We start from the raw sequence: 20623 nt of genomic DNA, 5'->3' as shown, positions 1-20623 counted from the left end.
AAGGTCAGTTGTGCTACTATCAGACCGCTCTGCCTCTCGAGCATGGACCAACCCCCCCCCAATTGTTGTCACCATGGAGATGGTTGCTGTGTGACGCTCCGGGTCTCCAGGAAGTAGCTAGCTACATCTGTCAACGCAAGAAAAAATGGACGATCATCTTAAACTCGGAGACAGTGGAGTTGTAAAGAATGTGAGTGATTTACGCTTTCAACTTGTATGCATACAGAGTATTTACAGAAGTAGCTAGCAATGTTTGGGATGACATGGCAAACCTTGAACTTCCTTGCGATCTCTCTGTTGTCCATGATTATGTGCCTTTGCTTTTCCATGCAGCTAGCTAGTATTAGTAAGCATAAAAAAGTAACTACCATAAAGCTAACCCGACCCTATTCATAGTAAGAAGCTAGCTAACTACATTTAGCATTATTGATGAAGGTACAGTAGCTATCTTCTTCCGGCGAAATGTGGTTAAGAGCCCTGACGGAAGGATAAGGACCTTATTTTATATATCAGCGATCATTTTCAAAAAACAAAAGGTTAAATTGATACACACCTTTATTATGGTTAGGGTTATTGTGTTTCCACACGGTCATATCTCCATGTTACAGCGTGTGGTTTGTATGGAAGACAGAGGCTTCTGTACCACCAGTGCTAATGATCTAGCATGCTCAAAAGGACTAAAGGAGCCTAACGTTGTTTTACTCCTTAGTCCAAGGACAACATGTTCTGTTTAAATGTCGAATTGGCTCTGGAAGCCAAAACACCCAAATACTCCATCTACACGTGAAATTATTATCAATTGCGGTTTAAATAAATCCCTCTACTTTCAAATCACATCTAAAGCGTTTCAGAAATGCAAAATAGACACTTACTGTACACTGTTTAACCGGTTTACAGCATTTTTCAGTGACAATACCCGTGTGGTGTTTTTCTTCAGATAGCTAATTAGAACAAGTATTCAGTCCACTCTGTCTTCTGTTTTCTGTAAACAAGCGGCTGTAAACATCGAAATATGGCCCTATGGGAACCCTAACTCAATAAAGGTGTGTATCAATTTAACCTTTTTGTTTTTTGAAAATGATTTCTCAAACATATGAAAGATAAGTTCCTTATGCTTCCAAAACCATAGCTCAAGCAATGCGTGTCAATGTTCAGACCAAACTCCCCACTACAGAAGATGGCTTTGTCCAATGACTCTTATGTGTAATGTAATGGAACTGGGAGTCATAATCATGGGCTAGCATTCTCCTTGTAACAGAATAAGGCTGCCAAAAATGGGGTAAAACATCATTTTGATGTGATATGAAAGACATTTGATTTTTTGTTGTGTTTTTTTTTTGTAATTTAGCAGAAGTGCTTATCCAGAGCGACTCACAATTAGGGTTACCTTGCTCAAGGGCACATTGACAGATTTTTCACCTAGTAGGCTAGGGTATTCGAACCAGAAACCTTTGGCTTACTGGCCCAACGCTCTTAACCGCTAAAATACCTGCCGCTGAAAGTAAAGGGCTTTATGTTTCTAGAACCGTATCACAATTGAGAGTGGGTATGTGTAAATCCCTACTCCTTAAGGGTACGTTCTTGGGTTACCATAAAGCCAGCAATTCGAACTCAAAAAGTCCATTCCTAGCTAATGCTTGATGGTTTACGACGTGTTCGTGTCATTTTAAGATCATTTTCATCGACTTGAAATATGAGTTTCAGGTTGCAAAGTTGGGTCGACGGGGTCAACGTACTCGACAGGCTGCAGAGCAAACATCACTGGAGGAGCCTCGACACGTCAGGAAATCCTCTTCTTCTACATCGATGGGAGAGGTAGCTATGATTTGTGATTGATTATCAGTGCTGCTTGTAAATGCATTTGTATTTACCTGAAACCCAATATCATATATTATCTGTCATGGCCGTTAACTTCACTGCATACACTCAATCTGAATACGTGTGAATCATTTCTAATGCATGAACCAAGGACGCGGAAGAGGTATTGTATGAGTAATGATATGGCATGTCTTGGCAGTATTCCTTTTCAAACCCCGCAGAGTAACTTTATACCCCAATAACATACAGTATACCCTCATAGTGTACAGTAGACTACATACTCAAATCAATACACATACGATTTTAATGTAGACATTTTATATACCTACTCAGCTGTCACTTCTATTCTGAATACCTCACATTGTGGTATAAAGTTACTTTGTGTTGTATTCAAGGGATGCACTGCTTTATTCTGCTTTATAGTTGTAGGGTTATTACAGTACAGTAGTTTCTATGGATGCTGCTCCTTTTATGTCAAATATGTTTGAAGTGGACCATGCACTTTCTTTGATTTAAAAGTTGTCCTACGTACCTGGTGGTCTTGAATGTTATTTTTTTTGGCAAAGTCCACCTACCCATTTCCTTCAGATATGAAACCGAAGGAGCAGGGTCTAGGTGTTAATTTTTAAGCGGGCCTCTGCTGTTTGCTTTGGTACAACATTGCCCATTCTATAACTTCCCCTGTTATGAAGAGAGAGGATCGTCTTTAGTTAGTCTGACTTTCAGTGCTGTGTGGGGAGAGGCTAAAGGTCTACTGCTCGACTGTATTGATCCATGCTGATTCATACCAGCCTTTGCTCCTGGACCCTCATCTCCCACTGCCACACAGAAAGTGATTACAGGCATAATTGCTTTCAAAGTCAAATTGGAAATGACATATGACAATGTCAACCACTTTATTCCAAAGCATTGGCATTCATGGTATGGAGGTCTTGCTTGTCCCTGGAAGTGGCAAACTGTAAGCCACCCAACATTCCTGGACCAGGAATTCCAGCTATGCTTTTGCAGTAATCTTCCCAAATTAGGCCAACTTCCCTAATGTAGAATCAGGATTCTCGCGCCCCTAGTGACCTGACGTGCACATGAAATGCATTTTTTTTCTCCCAGTGGCGTGCGACTTAGTAGATTTGTTTATCAGCCCTGGTCTGCTTTTCCTATAAATACCCACTGATTGGTCACATTCTTGACATCCTTTTTAACAAAGGCTGAACTGCATTCATGGGCTGTTAGTCTGAGTTTGTCCACCACAAGGGTCTACTGCTTGGACTTTCAGAAAGGTCTAGAATAGAAAATATGTAGCCTAACCCTTCACTATGATGACATTATTTCCTAAATACACCCCACTGCCACTATTCTACTATAACTGTAAAGTTCATATATGGTCATACAGTCTAGTGGAACAGTGGTGGTCGGTGACATTTAAGATGAGGAAAGGCCTTTTTTATTTTTATGAGCATGGACTTATTTCGATTACAGCATATTGGAAGACTGTCATAAATATTCCATTCAAAAAAACATTCCAAGCCAAACATTCATATCATAACCGCTAACTGTTACACACAGCCTACACCGTTGTCACCATATTAGCTAACATCATACCTAGTCAACATAGTTACGAGGAACTAATGCGTTAGTATACCCACTACAAACATGCAGTACAGTGTACAGTCAGCAAGCAGTTTAGCAGTTTCACCGGCAGGGCCTCTGTGGCAATAAATTATTAAAACCAAAAGTTTACATTGACTTGGAAGAATTCCAGTGTTGTATCGCCGTAGCCAGCTAGCTAATATAGTATCCCTCTCTGTTTGAGCCGGGTGTTTGAGTAGGCTAAACTAGCTAGCTGCATTAAATACATTAATTTGTTCAACTATTGTCTTTCTCTCTCTTTGAGTCAACTACTCACCCCTTTTTATGAACTGCAGTGCTAGCTACCTGTAGCTTATGCTTTTAATACTAGATTAATTCTCTGATCCTTTGATTGGGTGGACAATATGTCAGTTCATGCTGCAAGAGGTCTGATAGTTTGGAGGATGGCCTCCAGAAGATGTCAGAATTACTCTGTAACTCTGTTGAAGCGGGTGAGGACCATGAGCCTCCTTGGTTTTGTATTGATGTCAATGTACCCAGAGGAGGACGGAAAGTAGCTGTCCTCCGACTACATCATGGTGCTACCCTACAGAGTGCTGTTGAGGCTACTGTAGCCCTTCATTGCAAAACAGGGTGTGTTAATCAATTATTTGGGCACGTAAATATATTTCATATACTTTTATCATCTTCCCCAACGAGGGAGGTTCATTGAAAACGTCATGGCATTTTTAGCTACAGTGGAGGCTCCTCAGAGGAGGGAGGGGAGGACCATCCTCCTAAGCGAATTTCATAAAATAAAAATAGTGAAACATAAAAAAAGTTATCCTTTTAGGTAGCAGACTGTAAAAGCGGGTTTTACCCTGAGGATTTGAACAGTATCGATGAGCTACCACTTTTATTATTAATTTGGCCTCCCTTGTTCTTGTTAAAATCCCATTGTTTACTAATTTCATGAAATTATTTATTCATCCTCAACCTTCCAGTTTAACACCAGCAGCCTCCACCTCCCTCTCTAGATGCTGACATTCACATTTATAAATGGGTTTGGTGAAGGAACCAGCCATGAATAATTGATTTCCTCTTTCATGGCTCAACAAAGAAATTCCTCCTGGCCACTGTGTCTTTTGCAGACCCAATTTGGTAATGAGAGTGTTGTGCTTTTTTCCCCAAATTAATTTGTCTGCTGCCCACCCTTGTGTGCTCTGAGGAATTCTTTCATTCAAGTGCTGGTCCCTGACTCCCCGGGCTCCGGTCTCAGGACCACAATCCAAACTCAATTGACTATTTTCAGTACTATTTTCAGAATCGAAGAATGAGAGGGAGAGGGTCATTTTTTCCTGTGAAGCTATTTTAGGTCAGGCTCGCAGCCCCCGGGCAGTCCTCTGTGTGGCAGTTCCCACACTCTGCTCCATATGTTCAGGCTCTGTGATTGGACAGCAGTTAAAACCATAATAAACAACAGCAATATGTCGTGCATGCCATTCCTAACTATTTTGTAAGTGGGCTAAGTGAGAAGCTATGTCATTCATTGCTAGAAATGTGCAGCCATCTGTAGGATGGTATATAGTGCAGCAAACATATATTACCAGAACACTGAAGAGAAGAATAGATCAAGTAGGCTTTCCCCAGTGATATAGGAAACTAAGCGTTACTTGGGCTGTTGTAGTTTACACCTCACAAATTCAGTTCCATGAGTGGTTTGTGTTGTTAAACATCAGAGCCTCCTGTTGACTCATCTGAACTTAATAGGTCTGCCCCGTTTTGGAAATATGTTTGTGCATGGGTGTATACTTGTATTTTTCTTTCTTGTTAAGCTTGATATAAAGTATTATTTTCACATAGATTTAGAGACCATGACATGCCACAACATACTTGCTATTTTGGACTCAAAATTATGCACATTTTCCTCCTCCTGTATGATTTCAACCGAAGTGTAGAATTGAATAGTTTAAAGGAGTTGTCTTGTCAGACCATTGTTATGCCTGTCATTAATGATCTCTCTCACCTCAGGGACCCCCTCCTAAACCAGCCCGCAGGCAGGGCGGATGGGCTGAAGAGACTTCTGGATCAGCCAAGTGAGTATCTCCTTCTCTCAACAAATTGTATTTCCAGCCTCTAGGTATGTACCTCACAGTCTCCAACATGCATTATTTGGTTACTAATGATCTCTCGTGCTGAAGACAGAGAATAGGATATTTATCAGTGCAAGTTCTTTTCACTTTTTGCTCTGAATCAACAACGTTCCAGGGAGCCTCTCTGAGCAGTGAACTCCACATTCATCTTCATCAGCGCGGGATCCAATAATTGACATGGTTCATGTATCAGCCACAGGAGGGCACTGTTAGTCAGCTATCCACTTCATCACAGGGCTTAGGCCACTTCATCACCTCTTACGATGGCTGTCTAACTAAAGCACGTTCGCCTTTAAAGGCACACATGCCGTTGTCAATTCATTAAAATCTCTGTACAATGAATGTATGAATATTTCATACCACAGACAGATGGAATATCTGGAACAAAATCATTTCCTCCCAATAGAACACATTTAAATGACTGTACGTCTCCCTATGTGATGTCAGTGTGACTGTAGTCAGACTGTGGAACTGGCTCTCCACTCTTCCAGATGGCTCCATCTACCACTCTACTCCAGTCTCTGTTGGGAGAGCTGGGGAGATGCATAAATCCATACATTGGAGTGAACAAGACGATTCAATTGGGTTTATTTGCATGGTTTTCTGTGCCGATAGTGCATGTAAAGAGAACAGCAAATGAAATATATTTTTCTCACTCTGGGAAGGTCGGGGTGTCGCTTCCTTGTGTTAGTGTAACTTGTCTTGATTCCTGCGTTCAGAGAGATTGGAATACAGGAGGTGTTAAGGGTTTCTCACGTGCATTGATCCTCTCTGAAACAAAGTAAGTAATGGGCCCCCCTGGAACCGGCAAGGACTTTTCCCTTCAATGTCACCCCTCATGCTCAATCACTGCTGCCCTCCTCCCACTAATCCCAGCGCAGAAATCCCAGGATTTGTCGATCTATCACTCCTAATTGACACTAAATGATCTGTCAGTTTATTGATGAACCTTTGAAGCCGGGTTGTCACAATATATTTTATCCCTAACAACTTTTTCCAGACAGTTTTACCATGTCTATCGCTTCAGCCTACATGAGTCTTAATCAAGGGGCCTGTAATGTGTCTTAAGTGTCGCCAGCCCCGCCCCCGGTGCCAGGCACACAGGACACAGTCCAAGGGCAGCAAGGTGGGCTCCCTCAGCCCTGCCCTCTCTGATCTGTCTCCCTGACCATCATGGCATACTCCAGAGCCTCCAGAGATGAGTGAATATATCATTTATTAAGTATCATTTATAAACATACTAAATGTCATTACATTTCTTATTCAGGTTATTGATACACAGTAATGAAAAATAATAAGAAAAGGTTTTTTCAGTCCAGAGAAAATGACAGTATGTGATTTCTTTAATACCAGTAGGGGGCACTCCTCAACCAGGAGAACCTGCAGAATGTGACATGCATCTCCTCCCCAAAAGAATCCCAGAAACACTCATATCTAATGAAACTTTATGTAAGTTGTTTTCACAGCCAAACATACCTAGACTGTCTTGGTCTAAATTTTCAATAATGTAATAACTGATTTGCTTTTCTAATGCTGTTAAGATTAGTTTATTGGACAGTAGCCGGGTTTTGTTTAATATTATCTCCCTCGTTCTCTGGTGTGAAACAGTGTTATGCTAAGAATAGTGTGTTTGAGATGAGAATGTGTGAAAAGACAGTGATTTGGGCGTGGCATGTGGTACCACAGTCAAGCAGGGTTGTGTGAGAGAGGAGTCTGAAAATAACCCCGTGGTCCAGCGAGGGGGGCTGAGGGCTCAGGTAGAGGGACGGACGGACAACAGAGAACACAATAGGTGGACCGCGGGCCTTTGGTATCATTAGAACACACATAAGACATGGCAACATTTGTAGAATTGCAGGAAATGACCATTACAACTGCTCAATGTTTCCTCCGCCAACAAGTGGGGTGTGAACAGTTTGGGATTGCATGGGTTGCGAGGTGGGGGTTTGTTACTAACCAGATGAATGACAATATCCATTCGGAACTTTGTCACCTAGGAAATTTGTGTGACCGTATCTTCTCAGTTAGTACTTGTACCCCTGACCTAGGCCCTATGAGGCTCAAATCAGACAGAACAACTAGCCTACATCAGAAACCAGCAGTGTTTTTTAAAGATGGATCTTACAAATAGAAAGAGAAGAACTGTTCAATAATAGAATTGGTAATTGTTTTTTGTTTTATTAAAATTGAATTGATTCTAGTCCTTTTGTTTTTGTGGCACAAACGTATTTTCTCTGTATTCCTTTATTGCAAAGTCTTAACAATGATCTTTTTCCCCCCTTAGGTCTGGAAGAAGACCTGCCATGGTGCAGGATGTGGAAGAGTACGTTTTCTCAGTCTCAGATATTTACTCAGATTTTTTCCCTCAGTTGTTGATGAAATTAAATAACTTTTGTAAAAAACTTTTTTTTAAAGGAGCAAAATTAGGCCAATTTAAATGTTTGTTTATACCCAATGCTTTGATGTGGAAATTGCTGTACTTTGAGATTGTCCTTGGTTGCAACTAATCCTCGCCTTCCAAGAACAATCACTTAAAAAGCCTGCGTGACTGAGTTGTCATCACTTGTATTGTTGTTGGGAGCCAAGTTAGTCTGTAATTTGAGTTTTTCCACGTTTCCAACGTTCATAATAGGCATTGAATAGACAGTAGTGACATGGAAGGAGACGAGAGAACATGTCGTGTTTTACTCATCATTGCTGGAGCCCCTTGCTTAAATAGTGGTGTTGAGATGCAGCTTTGACAGAAACACAGGCAGCACTTCAAAATAGTCCCTTGATATATGCTCTTTTCAGCACCAGCCCATCTCAGTAACAGTTATTTACTGCCCCCGCTGTGTTAGTTTTGATTCATTCTCAGGTTTTTTTTCTGGATCAGAACGGGGCTTCAGTGGTGGGCGTGACAGAATAATGAAAATGTTAAGCCAATTTCCTGCAATTTGACAAATTTCTCCATGCAGCTAAGAGAAAATGTTGCAGTTATAAAGCTAATTTCCTGCAATTTGATGTATTTTGCCATGGCTAATGCTGTGTTCTTTTGCTCAAACATAATAATGATGTCAATTCTCCCTGAATGTTTACTTTTTATTTAGGTGATTGTTAGTTCTCATGGATTATTTGATAAAAAAAATATATAGGTCCATTATCTTTTGAAAGTGTTTTTCCATCCTATTTTAGTTTTTTTACACTATTTGGACTTAGGCAACCCGAAAAAACACTTAGGTGGCCCGCCCAAGGATTTCAATGGCAGAAAAATCCCTGGTTCTTGGAGGGATACTGTTGAAGTAGCTGAAGCCCTGGGCTGCTCACAGTGACCGTCCCACTGATGCTGCTGTGGCTGCGGAGCCTTTTGGCTGCGTCTGCTGCTGTGTTGTAGACACAGTCCCAGTCAGCCTGCAGCAGACAGACAGGCAGAGCAAGCCTCCTATCAGGCTGATCTAGAGCCTCGCTCAGCCCACAGAAACAGGTCCATCATCAAAGCACAACAGCCCAATCCAAGTCTGGCTCCCTCTGATGACCTCACTGCTGAATGCTTTCAATAATTCATACTCTCCCACTTCCTGTTTCTGCAGTCGACGCCTGCGACCACAAACCCCCCAGGGCTCGGATGATGAAGGAGGTGAGAGCACCCTTGCATCCCAGTCCTGTGTCTCTTCTGGAGGGCAGAGCTGAGTCCTCCAGTCCCTCTGCAGCACATTCATCCACTGGAAATAGAGCATATAGTAACCTCTCATCGCGCTCTCTGACACTACATATTTCTTGTCAGTGCTATTGATGAATCCTTCATAAGAACTCTGTTTAGACCAGCTACTGAGAGATGCCCCATAACTAACCAGAGCACACAAGCATTTATAGATGAAAATCACAGGTGAATATGTTCAGTTAGAACTAGGGGATCACTGGTAATCCTCCTCATTCAATCACAATACACAAAGTCCATAACAGACCTCAAATACAGTATTCACTAAATTCATTCTCCTATTCATTGGCTGAAGTGTGGCAGGATTTAAGTGGCTGTCCCCTTTGAGCTTTTCACACACACGTCTTCTCACACACACACACACACCGCGGCAGGTGTTGCAGAGCATGGATCCAGCGGTCACCTCAGGGTCCGGCTCTCCGCATCACAAACAATGTCAGGATAGATGGAGGACATTTCAGCAAAGCACAGCCTGGGATAATTGTTCCATTTTTCAGAGCAAAGCAGCAGGGGAAATAAGGGTGAAATTGCCTTAGCAAAGATAGGAGTTGTGATTCCCTGTTAGAACACTAAGGAGTTATACATATACATACCAATGACAATGGCCAGGCTGGCTGGCATTGTATAAGAAGGTTGTCTCTGTGGTATCAAGCTGACATATTGATGAGGAACAGAAGCACTTTATCTGCACCTGTAGTTACTACTCTCACATATCGCTAAATAAATTAAACACATATTCCCGCCATGGCTTTCTTCTGTCTATTTAGATTCTTAAAATACTATTCAAAATGTATTTACATGTTTCATCTAGATTGTTATATGTTTGATGTTATGAACTACATTACTGGAATTAGATTGAGAAAATAATGTAAACGTTGTACATTGAGCTTACCAAACATTAGGAACATCTTCCTAAGACCCCCCCACACACACATTTGTTGCCCACATAACAGCGTCAATTCGTCGGGTCATGGACTCTACAAGGTTTCGAAAGCGTTCCACTGGCCCATGTTGACACCAATGCTTCCCACAGTTGTGTCAAGTTGGCTGGTTGGCCCGCTCTTGATACACACAGGAAACTGTTGAGCATGAAAAACCCAGCAGTGTTGCAGTTCTTGACACAAACCGGTGCGCCTGACACCTATTGCCATACCCCGTTCAAAGGCACTTACATATTTTGTCTCCCCATTTACATTCTGAAGGGTATATCCTCTTATAGTTTTATGGCCAATTTGTTTTTACAAAGCATTTTTCATTTTTCTTCTGTTTATGATATTTTTTATTTTAACAAATGGCCGTAAACATACTGTTTTTGACACTGCTTTTAAGTTGCTATACCACACACACACACACACACACACACACACACACACACACACACACACACACACACACACACACACACACACACACACACACACACACACACACACACACACACACACACACACGCAGTGGCTGAAAGGGTCAGTTGTGTGGAGACCCCAGTGGCATGCTTCTTACCCAGTAAATGCAGCTGGAAAGATAATTCCTCAGTGGAGGGAGACCTCTTAATACAGTGCCGAAGGCAGGGGCAGTGGAAATTGCAGTGCTGAGGGTTAGTGAGATAGCCCCTCCGATCTTGATTATGTCTCCTACCCTATCCCATATGTCCACTGGCTAAAGGCAGAGAGAGAGGGCTAGACCCCCTGCCCCCTTGTCCCCCTCTTCCCCTCGGCCGGCCTTCAGTCCCCTGCCAGTTACATTACAAAGAACTGCCATTACAAACACACTCATCTGTTCTAAATCTGTTTATTCCCCCCCTCTCTATTTAATTTCTCTCTTTCTCATCCCCCTCTTTCTTTCTCATCCCCCTCTCTCTTCTCTCTCTCTCTCTCTCTCTCTCTCTCTCTCTCTCTCTCTCTCTCTCTCTCTCTCTCTCTCTCTCTCTCTCTCTCTCTCTCTCTCTCTCTCTCTCTCTCTCTCTCTCTTTCTCATCTCTCTCTCTCTCTCTCTCTCTCTCTCTCTCTCTCTCTCTCTCTCTCTCTCTCTCTCTCTTCTCATCTCTCTCCTCTCTCTCTCTCTCTCTCTCTCTCTCCCATCTCTCTCCTCTCTCTCCTCTCTCTCTCTTTCTCATCTCTCTCCTCTCTCTCCTCTCTCTCTTTCCCATCTCTCTCTTTCTCATATCTCTTTTTCTCATCGCTCTCCTCTCTCTCTTTCTCTCCTCTCTTTCTCATCTCTCTATTTGTCTCTCTCATCCCTCTCCTCTATCTTTCTCCTCTTTCTCCTCTCTCTTTCTCCTCTCTTTATCATCTCTCTCCTATCTTTCTCATTACTCTCTCTCCTCTCTTCTCTCTCTTTTATCTCTTTCCCTCTTTCTCCTATCTCTCTCTCTTTCTCATCTCTCGCTCTCTTTCTCATCTCTCTTTCTCTTTCTCATCTCTCTTTCTCTCTCTGTGATCTGCTGAATATTGTCCCATAAGCCTTTCAAATGTGTCCCGTGCCTAGGTAATCATCCCACTGCCTCGCTGCTTAGATTATAACAGCCCTGCCTGCCTGGTGATGTGAGGACGTTTCCCCAAAGTCGCTGACTGAGGCGAGCCTGCCGGGAGTACAGTATGTCTACATTCACAGCAAATTATCCCCTTTTGATATTTACATGCTTCAGCGAGGAAACTCGCCGTGACCGTGTAATAAGGAGAGGCTTGGCCCAGTCGCCGCTAGACAAAGCAACCTTGATAGATGTCCAGGCTGGTATGTGGAAGGGAGGAAATGTATCAGGTCATTTGTGCCAGCAGTGCTGGGAACAGACAGCTCCTTCTGATGGAGTTGACCTTTCCGTCAGAAAAACTCTAGCTTGTTTGCAGCTCATATTAATCCCCTCTTGACCTCCAGTAATAGGTTGAATTTGAAGCTCATTTAAAACTGTTGTTCCTATTTTCACTTAATAATAGAGTTTGCATATAGAGAACCTACCCCCAACTGCTCCACGTTGAACTCTCATAAATAGTGTTGATAGTGCATTATTGGCCGAGATGGGATGGGGGGGGAAACAACCCAAGAAGCTATTTGCAAAGAACAGGACGGCGAGGCTTTTGATGTCATTGTGCTAAGACCATTACATTTGATTGGGGGTCCGGGGGGGGGACGGATTCTGCTGAACGCTGTGCTTTGTAAATGAGAGGACAAAGTGTCACCGGGGCCTCATGAATATGAAATAGCCGGCCCGCCTCTATTCGGATATCACAAACACAGATGAATCTTGTCAGAGGCAAACCGAGTGTGGCATTTTGTTGTTATTATACATTTTTTTGAAGAGAAAGGAATGAGTTATCAACTGATGATGAGGGTTATTATCTGTGCAAAGTGGATGGAATTTGACCAGGCTTTTTCCTGTTTCCTTCAACTGAAGAAACATTCAGAGCCTTAATCCTTTTTCTCATTTAGCTTATTCTATGAACACATAACTTCCTTTTTTTCCTGTAAAATTGCTGAAATCTTTTCTTATACAGTTATCTGAGAATATTACAGACCTAACATCTCAGAGCATCTTTATTTTACAACCACCAGTGTGTTTTCAAAAAAAGTATTTTGAAGGAATAGTGACACAGATGTACAAATATCCTCCCATCAGATCGTGCCTCTCATCTCCTGGCCTCTACTGTATTTAGCTCCTCTATTGACTTTCCCTTCAGGGTGCACTGCTGTGTTCAGAGATGACTGACATCCCTGCACCCTCCCTACCACTCCCCAGTTTCTCCCGGCCTATTCACTGACACCTAGCACACTGTATGACTGGAAGAAGTCAGAAGGAAATGTAGCTACACTGTTCAACGGTTAGCGATAGATGGTATAGAGCTACGGATGGAAGTGACACATAAATTGTTCAAATGTAAGAATTTGAACTAACCCTAACCACTGTCCTAACCTTAACCTAATTCCCTAACCTATCCTGCTACATTAATTATCCTAACCTGCTGAATAAGTTATTCCAACTTGCTGATTTCTGTTCATAGCTGTATACCATATAGTAATCACCTTTTCAACTGCCTTCAACCAAAATCAGTATTGAAAAAAGACACAAAACACATGGAAATCAGACCTATCCTCTGATGTCAGGTGGGTTGTTCTGTCTCTGCTTTTGTGTTCATTTAGACTTGTTACATGGCAACAAGGACTAGGTAGATGTCTGTGACCTTGATGTTGACAGGCAAAAAACTCTACACTGAAAAAGATTCATCCTCCGCTCTTAAGATTCCTTGGGGAACTCTTGCCGGATAAAGAACCTTTGAGTTAAATTGGGGGTTCTTGACGTGTCATCTACGGTTCTTCCGAATTATAAATGTTTCTTGAAATGTATTGAAGCCTGCAGATGTCTCTTTCATAGCACATAGCACATTGGCCAGTGTAACATTTCTAGTGTTGATTCAGGAGTTAAATTCACACTGTAAAGAGTTAAATTAACACTCAGTGGTGTAAAAGAACACCAGTGTTGGTGTTAATAACCAGAGTTGAACCAAAACCAAGCTATCATCATATTTCCCAGCATGCTCTTGTCGTGGAAATTCTTACACAGGGACATTCTAAGTCCATATTAAATTAATAATAGTTTATTGTCAGCACGCTGGAGAGGTTCCATAACATTGATGCACCATAGTGAATGTCTGTCAGGAGCTCTAACGGGGCAGTCCCATTAGTTCTCTTATACAGTATACTTACACAGAAAGTAATATTTGCATGATTTAGCTTATTCATTATTCAAAATAATTTATCATTAACGTTTGCTTAATTCAAGTGACCGACCAATACTGGGTTATGCATGTGACAGACCAATACCTCACAAGGCTTCTTCTCTCTAGGCTGAGACCTTGAAACGAAGATATATTTTGATCTCAAAACAAGGGTCTGGGTGTAATGGCAGATTGCAGATACTGATAGTGAGGATTTGCTCAGTCAGTCACTTGCATGAAGATAGAAAACGGTTATTAGAAAAGTACACACAGAGCACAGATATTGGTAAATAGAAAAGCACCAACATAAAACTTTCCATCACACTCTTTTGCAGATTGATTTTTAGAATTGTTCGTTTAAATATCTATTTTTGGATGTACTGTACATTGATGGATTAATATAATCTTATGCTACCTAAATATACACAACATACACTTTTCTAAATGAATCCAATCTGTTACTTAGACTTATTGCATCCGTTAATGAAATGGTTGTTCCAGTTTAGATGCTTTAGCTAATCCCATTTTACTTATCCCAACCCGGGCGAACATTCTGAATGCCGGTTGCAGGTGAATAAACATTCAAAATAATGGATATCCCCACTCTGACTGGATTCCAATAGGAATTACACGTCACTTTCCAAGCCAGCATAACATAATGTGACTTGCAGGCTTGATGTGGCCTGTAAATTATGAGTTTCAGGCCATTTTATTAGGGTAAAACTAGGAGCTTAAAATAAGGCCTTATGAAATATACACATTAATTTAGGATCTCACCTGAAGGCCATGGGACTGAAATGAATGCAAAAACAATGTCTCTGTCACTAGCAAACACAGTCATGGGTGGTACTAGTAACTCAAAAATTCACTCAAAAGGCATCCTGGGAAATACGCTAATAAATATTTGCATAAAGTAAGGTGTTGAGTGTGTGTGTGGTTCTTCCGAGAACCTAAAATGGTTCCTCTGGTTTATGGCATCGCTTAGAACCTTTATTTTTAAGAGTGTAATTGCAAAGTTTGCAAAAGTATGAATTGATCGGTTTCGGTTGTGTCAGTAGTGGAGACCTACTTTCCCCCAGATTATGTAATATACTTGTAGTTCATCTATTTCTATTTTGTTGTGTTTGTTTATAACATGGCATAATGAATGTATTAATTTCATATTCATTTTACAAGTAGATTAAGTTGCTTCAACATTTCAATATTCATCACAGTCTGTCTGTGTTGCTCGCCTCCCCATCTCCCACTCTAACAAAAGTCCATCTGAAATGTGCTGTGAAAGTTTGCCCGTCCTTCTTGGGAGCTGAGCCATGCTCTGTCCTGTTGCGTTTTGCCAATTAAAGCGGGTTCCCACTGTTTGAGCAGCGGGCTAGTGGCTCCTGGCACTGCAGCCCCTGCCAGGCCGCACCGTGACTTCCGACCCCACACAGATGGGCCCGCCAGTAAATACTCTTGCACATGGCTTGACGCCGCCCCTGTCCGAGTGGCAGAGTGGACACTGAGGTCGGCCTGCCGGCCACCACTGGTCCTGGGGGTGGATGGCGCTGACAGGGCCAAAATGCTGGGGGAGCGGGGGGTTCTTTCCGGGGAGCCCCTGGCCAGCGCCCCTCTCGCAGCAGGAAGAGCTGCCGCCTGGTCTCCTGAATATTCATGGCCGCCTGGCTATTATGACAGGGCAACTCTATGGAAGATGTAGGGAGAGAGAGAGAGAGGGAGAGGACAAATCAGGTGCCAATTTACTCCCAGACACTCACGCTTACACACACACAAACTGTCATACCAAACACAAAGAAGACTGTATCATAGTTTTTCTGTAATCCATGTCCAGTTTTTAATGTGTTTGACCACTATTGCATCTCAGTTAATATTTTAGGTGTAGAGATTTACTGAATTACTAAATAATAGACAGTGTGACATTGATAAGATATTGATAAAGTATGTCCTGGATGTATGTTGTGTTTTAGATATACCGGTGATCCCAGACCTTGACGAAGTACAAGAGGAAGACCTTAACATGCAAGTTTCTGCTCCTCCAAGGTACTGTAAAAACATGTCACGCTCCACTCTAGTTGACCCCAGTCACTCTGGTAGATTCATGGCATCCCATCACTCAATTTTCATGATTGATGAAGTGCATCCTTTTGGTCAGTCTTGCACTTAAGTGAGTACAGACACACCTGCACACCGTCTCACATACTGTCTCTGACTGCATAACTCTGTTATAAGTAACCAGATAGCTGTTCAGATGTTCATATATTACCAGATTCGCCATACCTCTGGCTGGTTGCTGACCCATCTTCAGAGCCATGTACAGTACCTGGCCTACATCTTAACATCAAGGAGAGCAAAAGATAAGAATAGACTGGTCTTAGATGGTGACTTTGACTGTTACTTTGCCTCCTCTCATCATGGTATTGAAGGCATCTTGGCATATTGGACCTTTATGCAGAAATAACAGTTGAGATGTGATTTATGCACGGCGGTTAGTGGGACCCTTACTAACGGGGCCCTTTGATTTACAGAGCAGTGAGAGACACGCCGACATGTGTCCGCTATGTAGCGCGGCTATGACAGCGGCGGAGGTTATTAGGCTGGGACCTGCTCTCTGTACGAGATAATATCCACATTGAACTCATTGCGGGGGCAATGTAGCGTGTAATGTGCAGTAAGTAGGACTGGCATGCACTGCTAGGCCCTCGCCACTTTCAGAGCCCCCCTCTTAATTCCAACTACAGATAAGCAGCTGGGTTTCAATTTGAGGCAGTTACCACTTGGCGCTCATCTCTCTGTTCTTTAATGAACTCTCCATGCCCTGTGTGCACTACCTCAAACTTCTGAGAAGATATCTGTCTCACAGAGTGATACTTGCAAGTTGTACTGTACTATGATACAGCTTCTAGTTTGGTCTGGTGATATCTTGCAGGTAGTGTAGGGAATACTTTACTGTATTTCAATAGACATGCACTAATCAGGCTAGTGAGGAAAAGCATGCCAACAAGTACATGTTTGGTATAGCAGCTACCAGTGGTGGTTGGTGCTGTTTAAGATGAGGGAGGATGATTGTTTTTTTTTAATGAGCATGGCCTTATTTATATTACTGCATATTGGATGACTGTCATTCACATTCCATTCACCCAGCTCAGTGTAACATCAATAGGTTTAGGCTACTACATAATACTCAAATATTCCCTATACCCATCATGAGGTTGCTACAACCTGGCCTATGAATGAAGGTTTACAATGTAGGTTCACAGGTTGAGAGAGATTTGCTTAATCAAGGTGACAGACATTGACACATTCAATAACACTATGCACAATCTCCCCTGCATCTAGCTGATCTAGAGTGTGATTTTTAGTCCAATATATTGGACAAATTCAGGTATACACTGCAGTCCTAGCTAGCTGTATTATGCTTTATGCTTTCAGTACTAGATTATTTCTCTGATCGTTTGATTGGATGGACAAAATGTCAGTTCATGCTGCAAAAGCTCTGATAGGCTGGAGGACACCCTCCGGAAGTTGTCATAATTACTGTGTAAGTCTATTGAAGGGGGTGAGGACCATGAGCCTCCTAGGTTTTGTATTGAAGTCAATGTACCCAGAGGAGGACAGAAACTAGCTGTCCTCCGGCTGCACCATGGTGCTACCCTACACAGTGCTATTGAGGCTAGTATAGACCTTCATTGCAAAACTGTGTTTTAATCAATTATTTGGTGACGTAAATATATTTTATATTGTTTTATCAAAAAGGATAACTTTTTTGTGTTTCACTTTTTCTTTTTTTATTAAATTCACTGAGGAGGATGGTCCTCCCCTTCCTCCTCTGAGGAGCCTCCACTGGTAGCTACATTTATGATGGGATTTTTATTTACATAGTGTTTGTCCTTCTCCCCAGCATCCAGGTGAACCGGGTAATGACATACAGAGATCTGGACAATGACCTCATGAAGTACTCTGTCTTCCAGACCCTGGTAAGACATCTCATATGGGGCCACACACACACAGCCAGATTTCAACAGCTATTTATTTGTACTCTATATTAGATTACCCAGCCCTCTCTCTTCCTCAAGGAGGTCCTTTTAGGATGCATCCAATATAAATGACCTCTGTCTGTAGAGTGTGTTTCTGCAAGCTGGTGTTCTCATAAGGTCTCTGCCTCTGCCTAGGACGGTGAGATTGACTTGAAGCTCCTCACCAAGGTTTTAGCTCCAGAGCAGGAGGTGAGGGAGGTGAGTGAGTTTTTTGTAAATATAGCCGCTGTTCCCTGTGAGAGGGTGTCCAGATGTTGCTGAAGCACCAGGGTAGGTCGCCTCCCAGTCTCCCAGGTAATCAAGATTTATGATGTGTGCATTAACAAGCTCTATTCTCTTTCGCTCACCTTCCCTTGCCTCTCTCTTGCTCTCCTTCTCCCCCTCTGGTCTCTTCCTCTCTCTCTGTTTCTTATTCCCCTCTTTTCTCTCACACTTCTCTCATCTTTATTACACTATATATTTTCTTCCCCCCATTTTTTGTATCTTTCTTTTCCCATATTCTCTCTCTCTCTCTCTCTCTCTCTCTCTCTCTCTCTCTCTCTCTCTCTCTCTCTCTCTCTCTCTCTCTCTCTCTCTCTCTCACACTCTGTCTCTCTCTCTCTCTCTCTCTCTCACACTCTGTCTCTCTCTCTCTCTCTCTCTCACACACTCTGTCTCTCTCTCTCTCTCTCTCTCTCTCTCTCTCTCTCTCTCTCTCTCTCTCTCTCTCTCTCTCTCTCTCACACTCTGTCTCTCTCTCTCTTTCGCTCTCTCTCAGGAGGACGTGGGTTGGGACTGGGATCATCTGTTTACAGAGGTGTCCTCAGAGCTGCTGACGGAATGGGATCAAGGAGAGAAGGAGGAGCAGGTCCCGCTGTCTGTGTTATGAGGACAAGCCTCCCCAAGTTGGGATAAAGTGGACCAGAACGTCTCCTCTGGGACCTGGGTGGGTGCATATCAATGCTCCGTCGAAACATAGGGACCATCAAATATACGTAGCTTGCCTCATATTGTTGCTCATATTCCAAATGTCTATTTCCAAGTGCAAAATGTATTTTTTTTTCGAATAAATTTGAACAAAACACATTTGTATTTGTTGTGAAATGAATAATTCTGTTTTTATGGTAGGTTCCAAATGAATTATCTCCTCTAAAACACAGACGTTTAGTAACACGTATATGGTATTACACTGATGTGCTATCTGTTTAACTCTACCTAAACTGCTAAAAGACAAACTCACCTTTACTTTAGAAAGCCTTCTAAATGATCTGATACAGATCAACATGCCTCTGTGTCTTCCGCCTGCACTATCAACCCCCCTACAACCTTAGTCCCATACAAGTCCAAGGTTGATAGTCAGCTAAGCTGAAATCCATTTAATTGTCTTCAAATTAACATTGTTCATTAAAGCCCACAACCTTATTGTTATTGACTGTGCCATTGACTTTATCTTCCAGCTCTTCGACAAGAGCAGCCCCTTCTTCACTATTATCTCAAATGATTTGAACACACTTCCCATTGACACCTGGGGGATTAGCATACATTATGTAAGGAAGACATCTTCCTCCTTAGCAGGAGGCTGGAGGTGTCCCGGTGTATGCTCTCTCCAAACTTACAGAAGAACCATGCATCAAACCTAAACCACAGGGCCTTAGGAGAAGGAATAATACACAGGCCACCCGTGTCTGGTCTGGAGTGTGAAGTCACAAGATCTGCTGGTTGGCTATTGCGTAGCAACGTAGTGGTGCCAAAAGCCTTGGTCTGTCTTAGAAAGCCTATAAAAATTACGATCGCCAGAACAGTCAACCAAAAATAATTTAGACAGCCGTTTTGGGCTCTACAATTTGTTTGAAAGTATCAAGTTTGATCCCCACAGTGAATTATTTTTAAGTTCGATACAAATACAAATTGAGTTATTTCATTAATTAGTGATCCATTCTGACTACTACATTTGTCTTCACACAGGACCACGTGCTGACTGACACAGGCCAATCACGGCCCGGCAGTCAACGAGGAGGCTCGCGCTCCGAGGCCATAGACATTGGCCATGTTCGAGAGCATCAAAACCATATTATAAACTGGGTGGTTTGAGCCCTGAATGCTGATTGGCTGAAAGCTGGGGTATATCAGACCGTATACCACAGGTACATTTATTTTTACTCTTCTAATTACGTTGGTAACCAGTTTATAATAGCAATAAGGCACTTTGGGGGTTTGTGGTATATGGCCAATATAACACGGCTAAGGTCTGTATCCAAGCACTTGTGTTTAAGAACAGCCCTTAGCCATGGTATATTGGCCATATACCACACCCCTTCGGGCATTATTGCTTAAATGTATCATGGGTAAATTGTGACTGACTGACTGATCTACTAATATTAATGAGTGCATTCTGATCCAACCGTAAATTCATACTCTACCGGTCAAAATGTTCAGAATACCAACTCATTGAAGGGTTTTTCTTTATTTGTACTATTTTCAACATTGTAGAATAAAAGTGAAGACATCAAAACTATGAAATAACACATGGAATCATGTAGTAACCAAAAAAGTGTTAAACAAATCTAAATTTATTTCATATTTGAGATTCTTCAAAGTAGCCACCCTTTGCCTTGACAGCTTTCCATTAATCATCCTTGAGACGTTTCTACAACTTGATTGGAGTCCACC

The 20623-nt window shown here is 42.2% G+C and overlaps 1 protein-coding gene across 3 annotated transcripts; it reads left to right on the top strand.

Annotated features, from left to right (window-relative positions):
• The first annotated feature begins 72 nt into the window (after positions 1 to 72).
• LOC124002209 (intraflagellar transport protein 43 homolog B) lies at positions 73 to 20623 on the top strand. Of its 3 annotated transcripts, XR_006832949.1 has the most exons (11): positions 97 to 190; positions 1699 to 1815; positions 5416 to 5480; positions 7822 to 7860; positions 9107 to 9153; positions 15908 to 15980; positions 17839 to 17914; positions 18110 to 18172; positions 18732 to 18899; positions 19919 to 20097; positions 20573 to 20623. XR_006832949.1 is itself a non-coding variant. In XM_046309559.1 (9 exons), exons 1-9 carry the CDS (start codon positions 146 to 148, stop codon positions 18840 to 18842), a joined length of 630 nt encoding a protein of 209 aa, XP_046165515.1. In that variant the 5' UTR covers positions 73 to 145; the 3' UTR covers positions 18843 to 19041. The 3 variants fall into 3 exon arrangements, 2 of the variants coding, with proteins under 2 accessions (XP_046165515.1, XP_046165514.1); XM_046309559.1 differs by lacking the exons at positions 19919 to 20097; positions 20573 to 20623 and having other exon boundaries at positions 73 to 190; positions 1705 to 1815; positions 18732 to 19041; XM_046309558.1 differs by lacking the exons at positions 19919 to 20097; positions 20573 to 20623 and having other exon boundaries at positions 18732 to 19041.

Source organism: Oncorhynchus gorbuscha, linkage group LG17 (assembly GCF_021184085.1).
Source record: "Oncorhynchus gorbuscha isolate QuinsamMale2020 ecotype Even-year linkage group LG17, OgorEven_v1.0, whole genome shotgun sequence".
In the NCBI taxonomy this organism is placed as follows: Eukaryota; Metazoa; Chordata; class Actinopteri; order Salmoniformes; family Salmonidae; genus Oncorhynchus; species Oncorhynchus gorbuscha.
This window is presented reverse-complemented; position numbering and strand designations above follow the sequence as displayed.

What these genes read in the sequence shown, in the direction of transcription:
- LOC124002209 (XM_046309558.1), top strand. Translation starts at nt 146, where the DNA reads ATGGACGATCATCTTAAACTCGGAGACAGTGGAGTTGTAAAGAAT. An exon ending in CTTCTACATCGATGGGAGAG is followed by an intron (nt 1,816 to 5,415) that starts GTAGCTATGATT and finishes CTCTCACCTCAG; the next exon opens with GGACCCCCTCCTAAACCAGC. An exon ending in GGGCTCGGATGATGAAGGAG is followed by an intron (nt 9,154 to 15,907) that starts GTGAGAGCACCC and finishes GTTGTGTTTTAG; the next exon opens with ATATACCGGTGATCCCAGAC.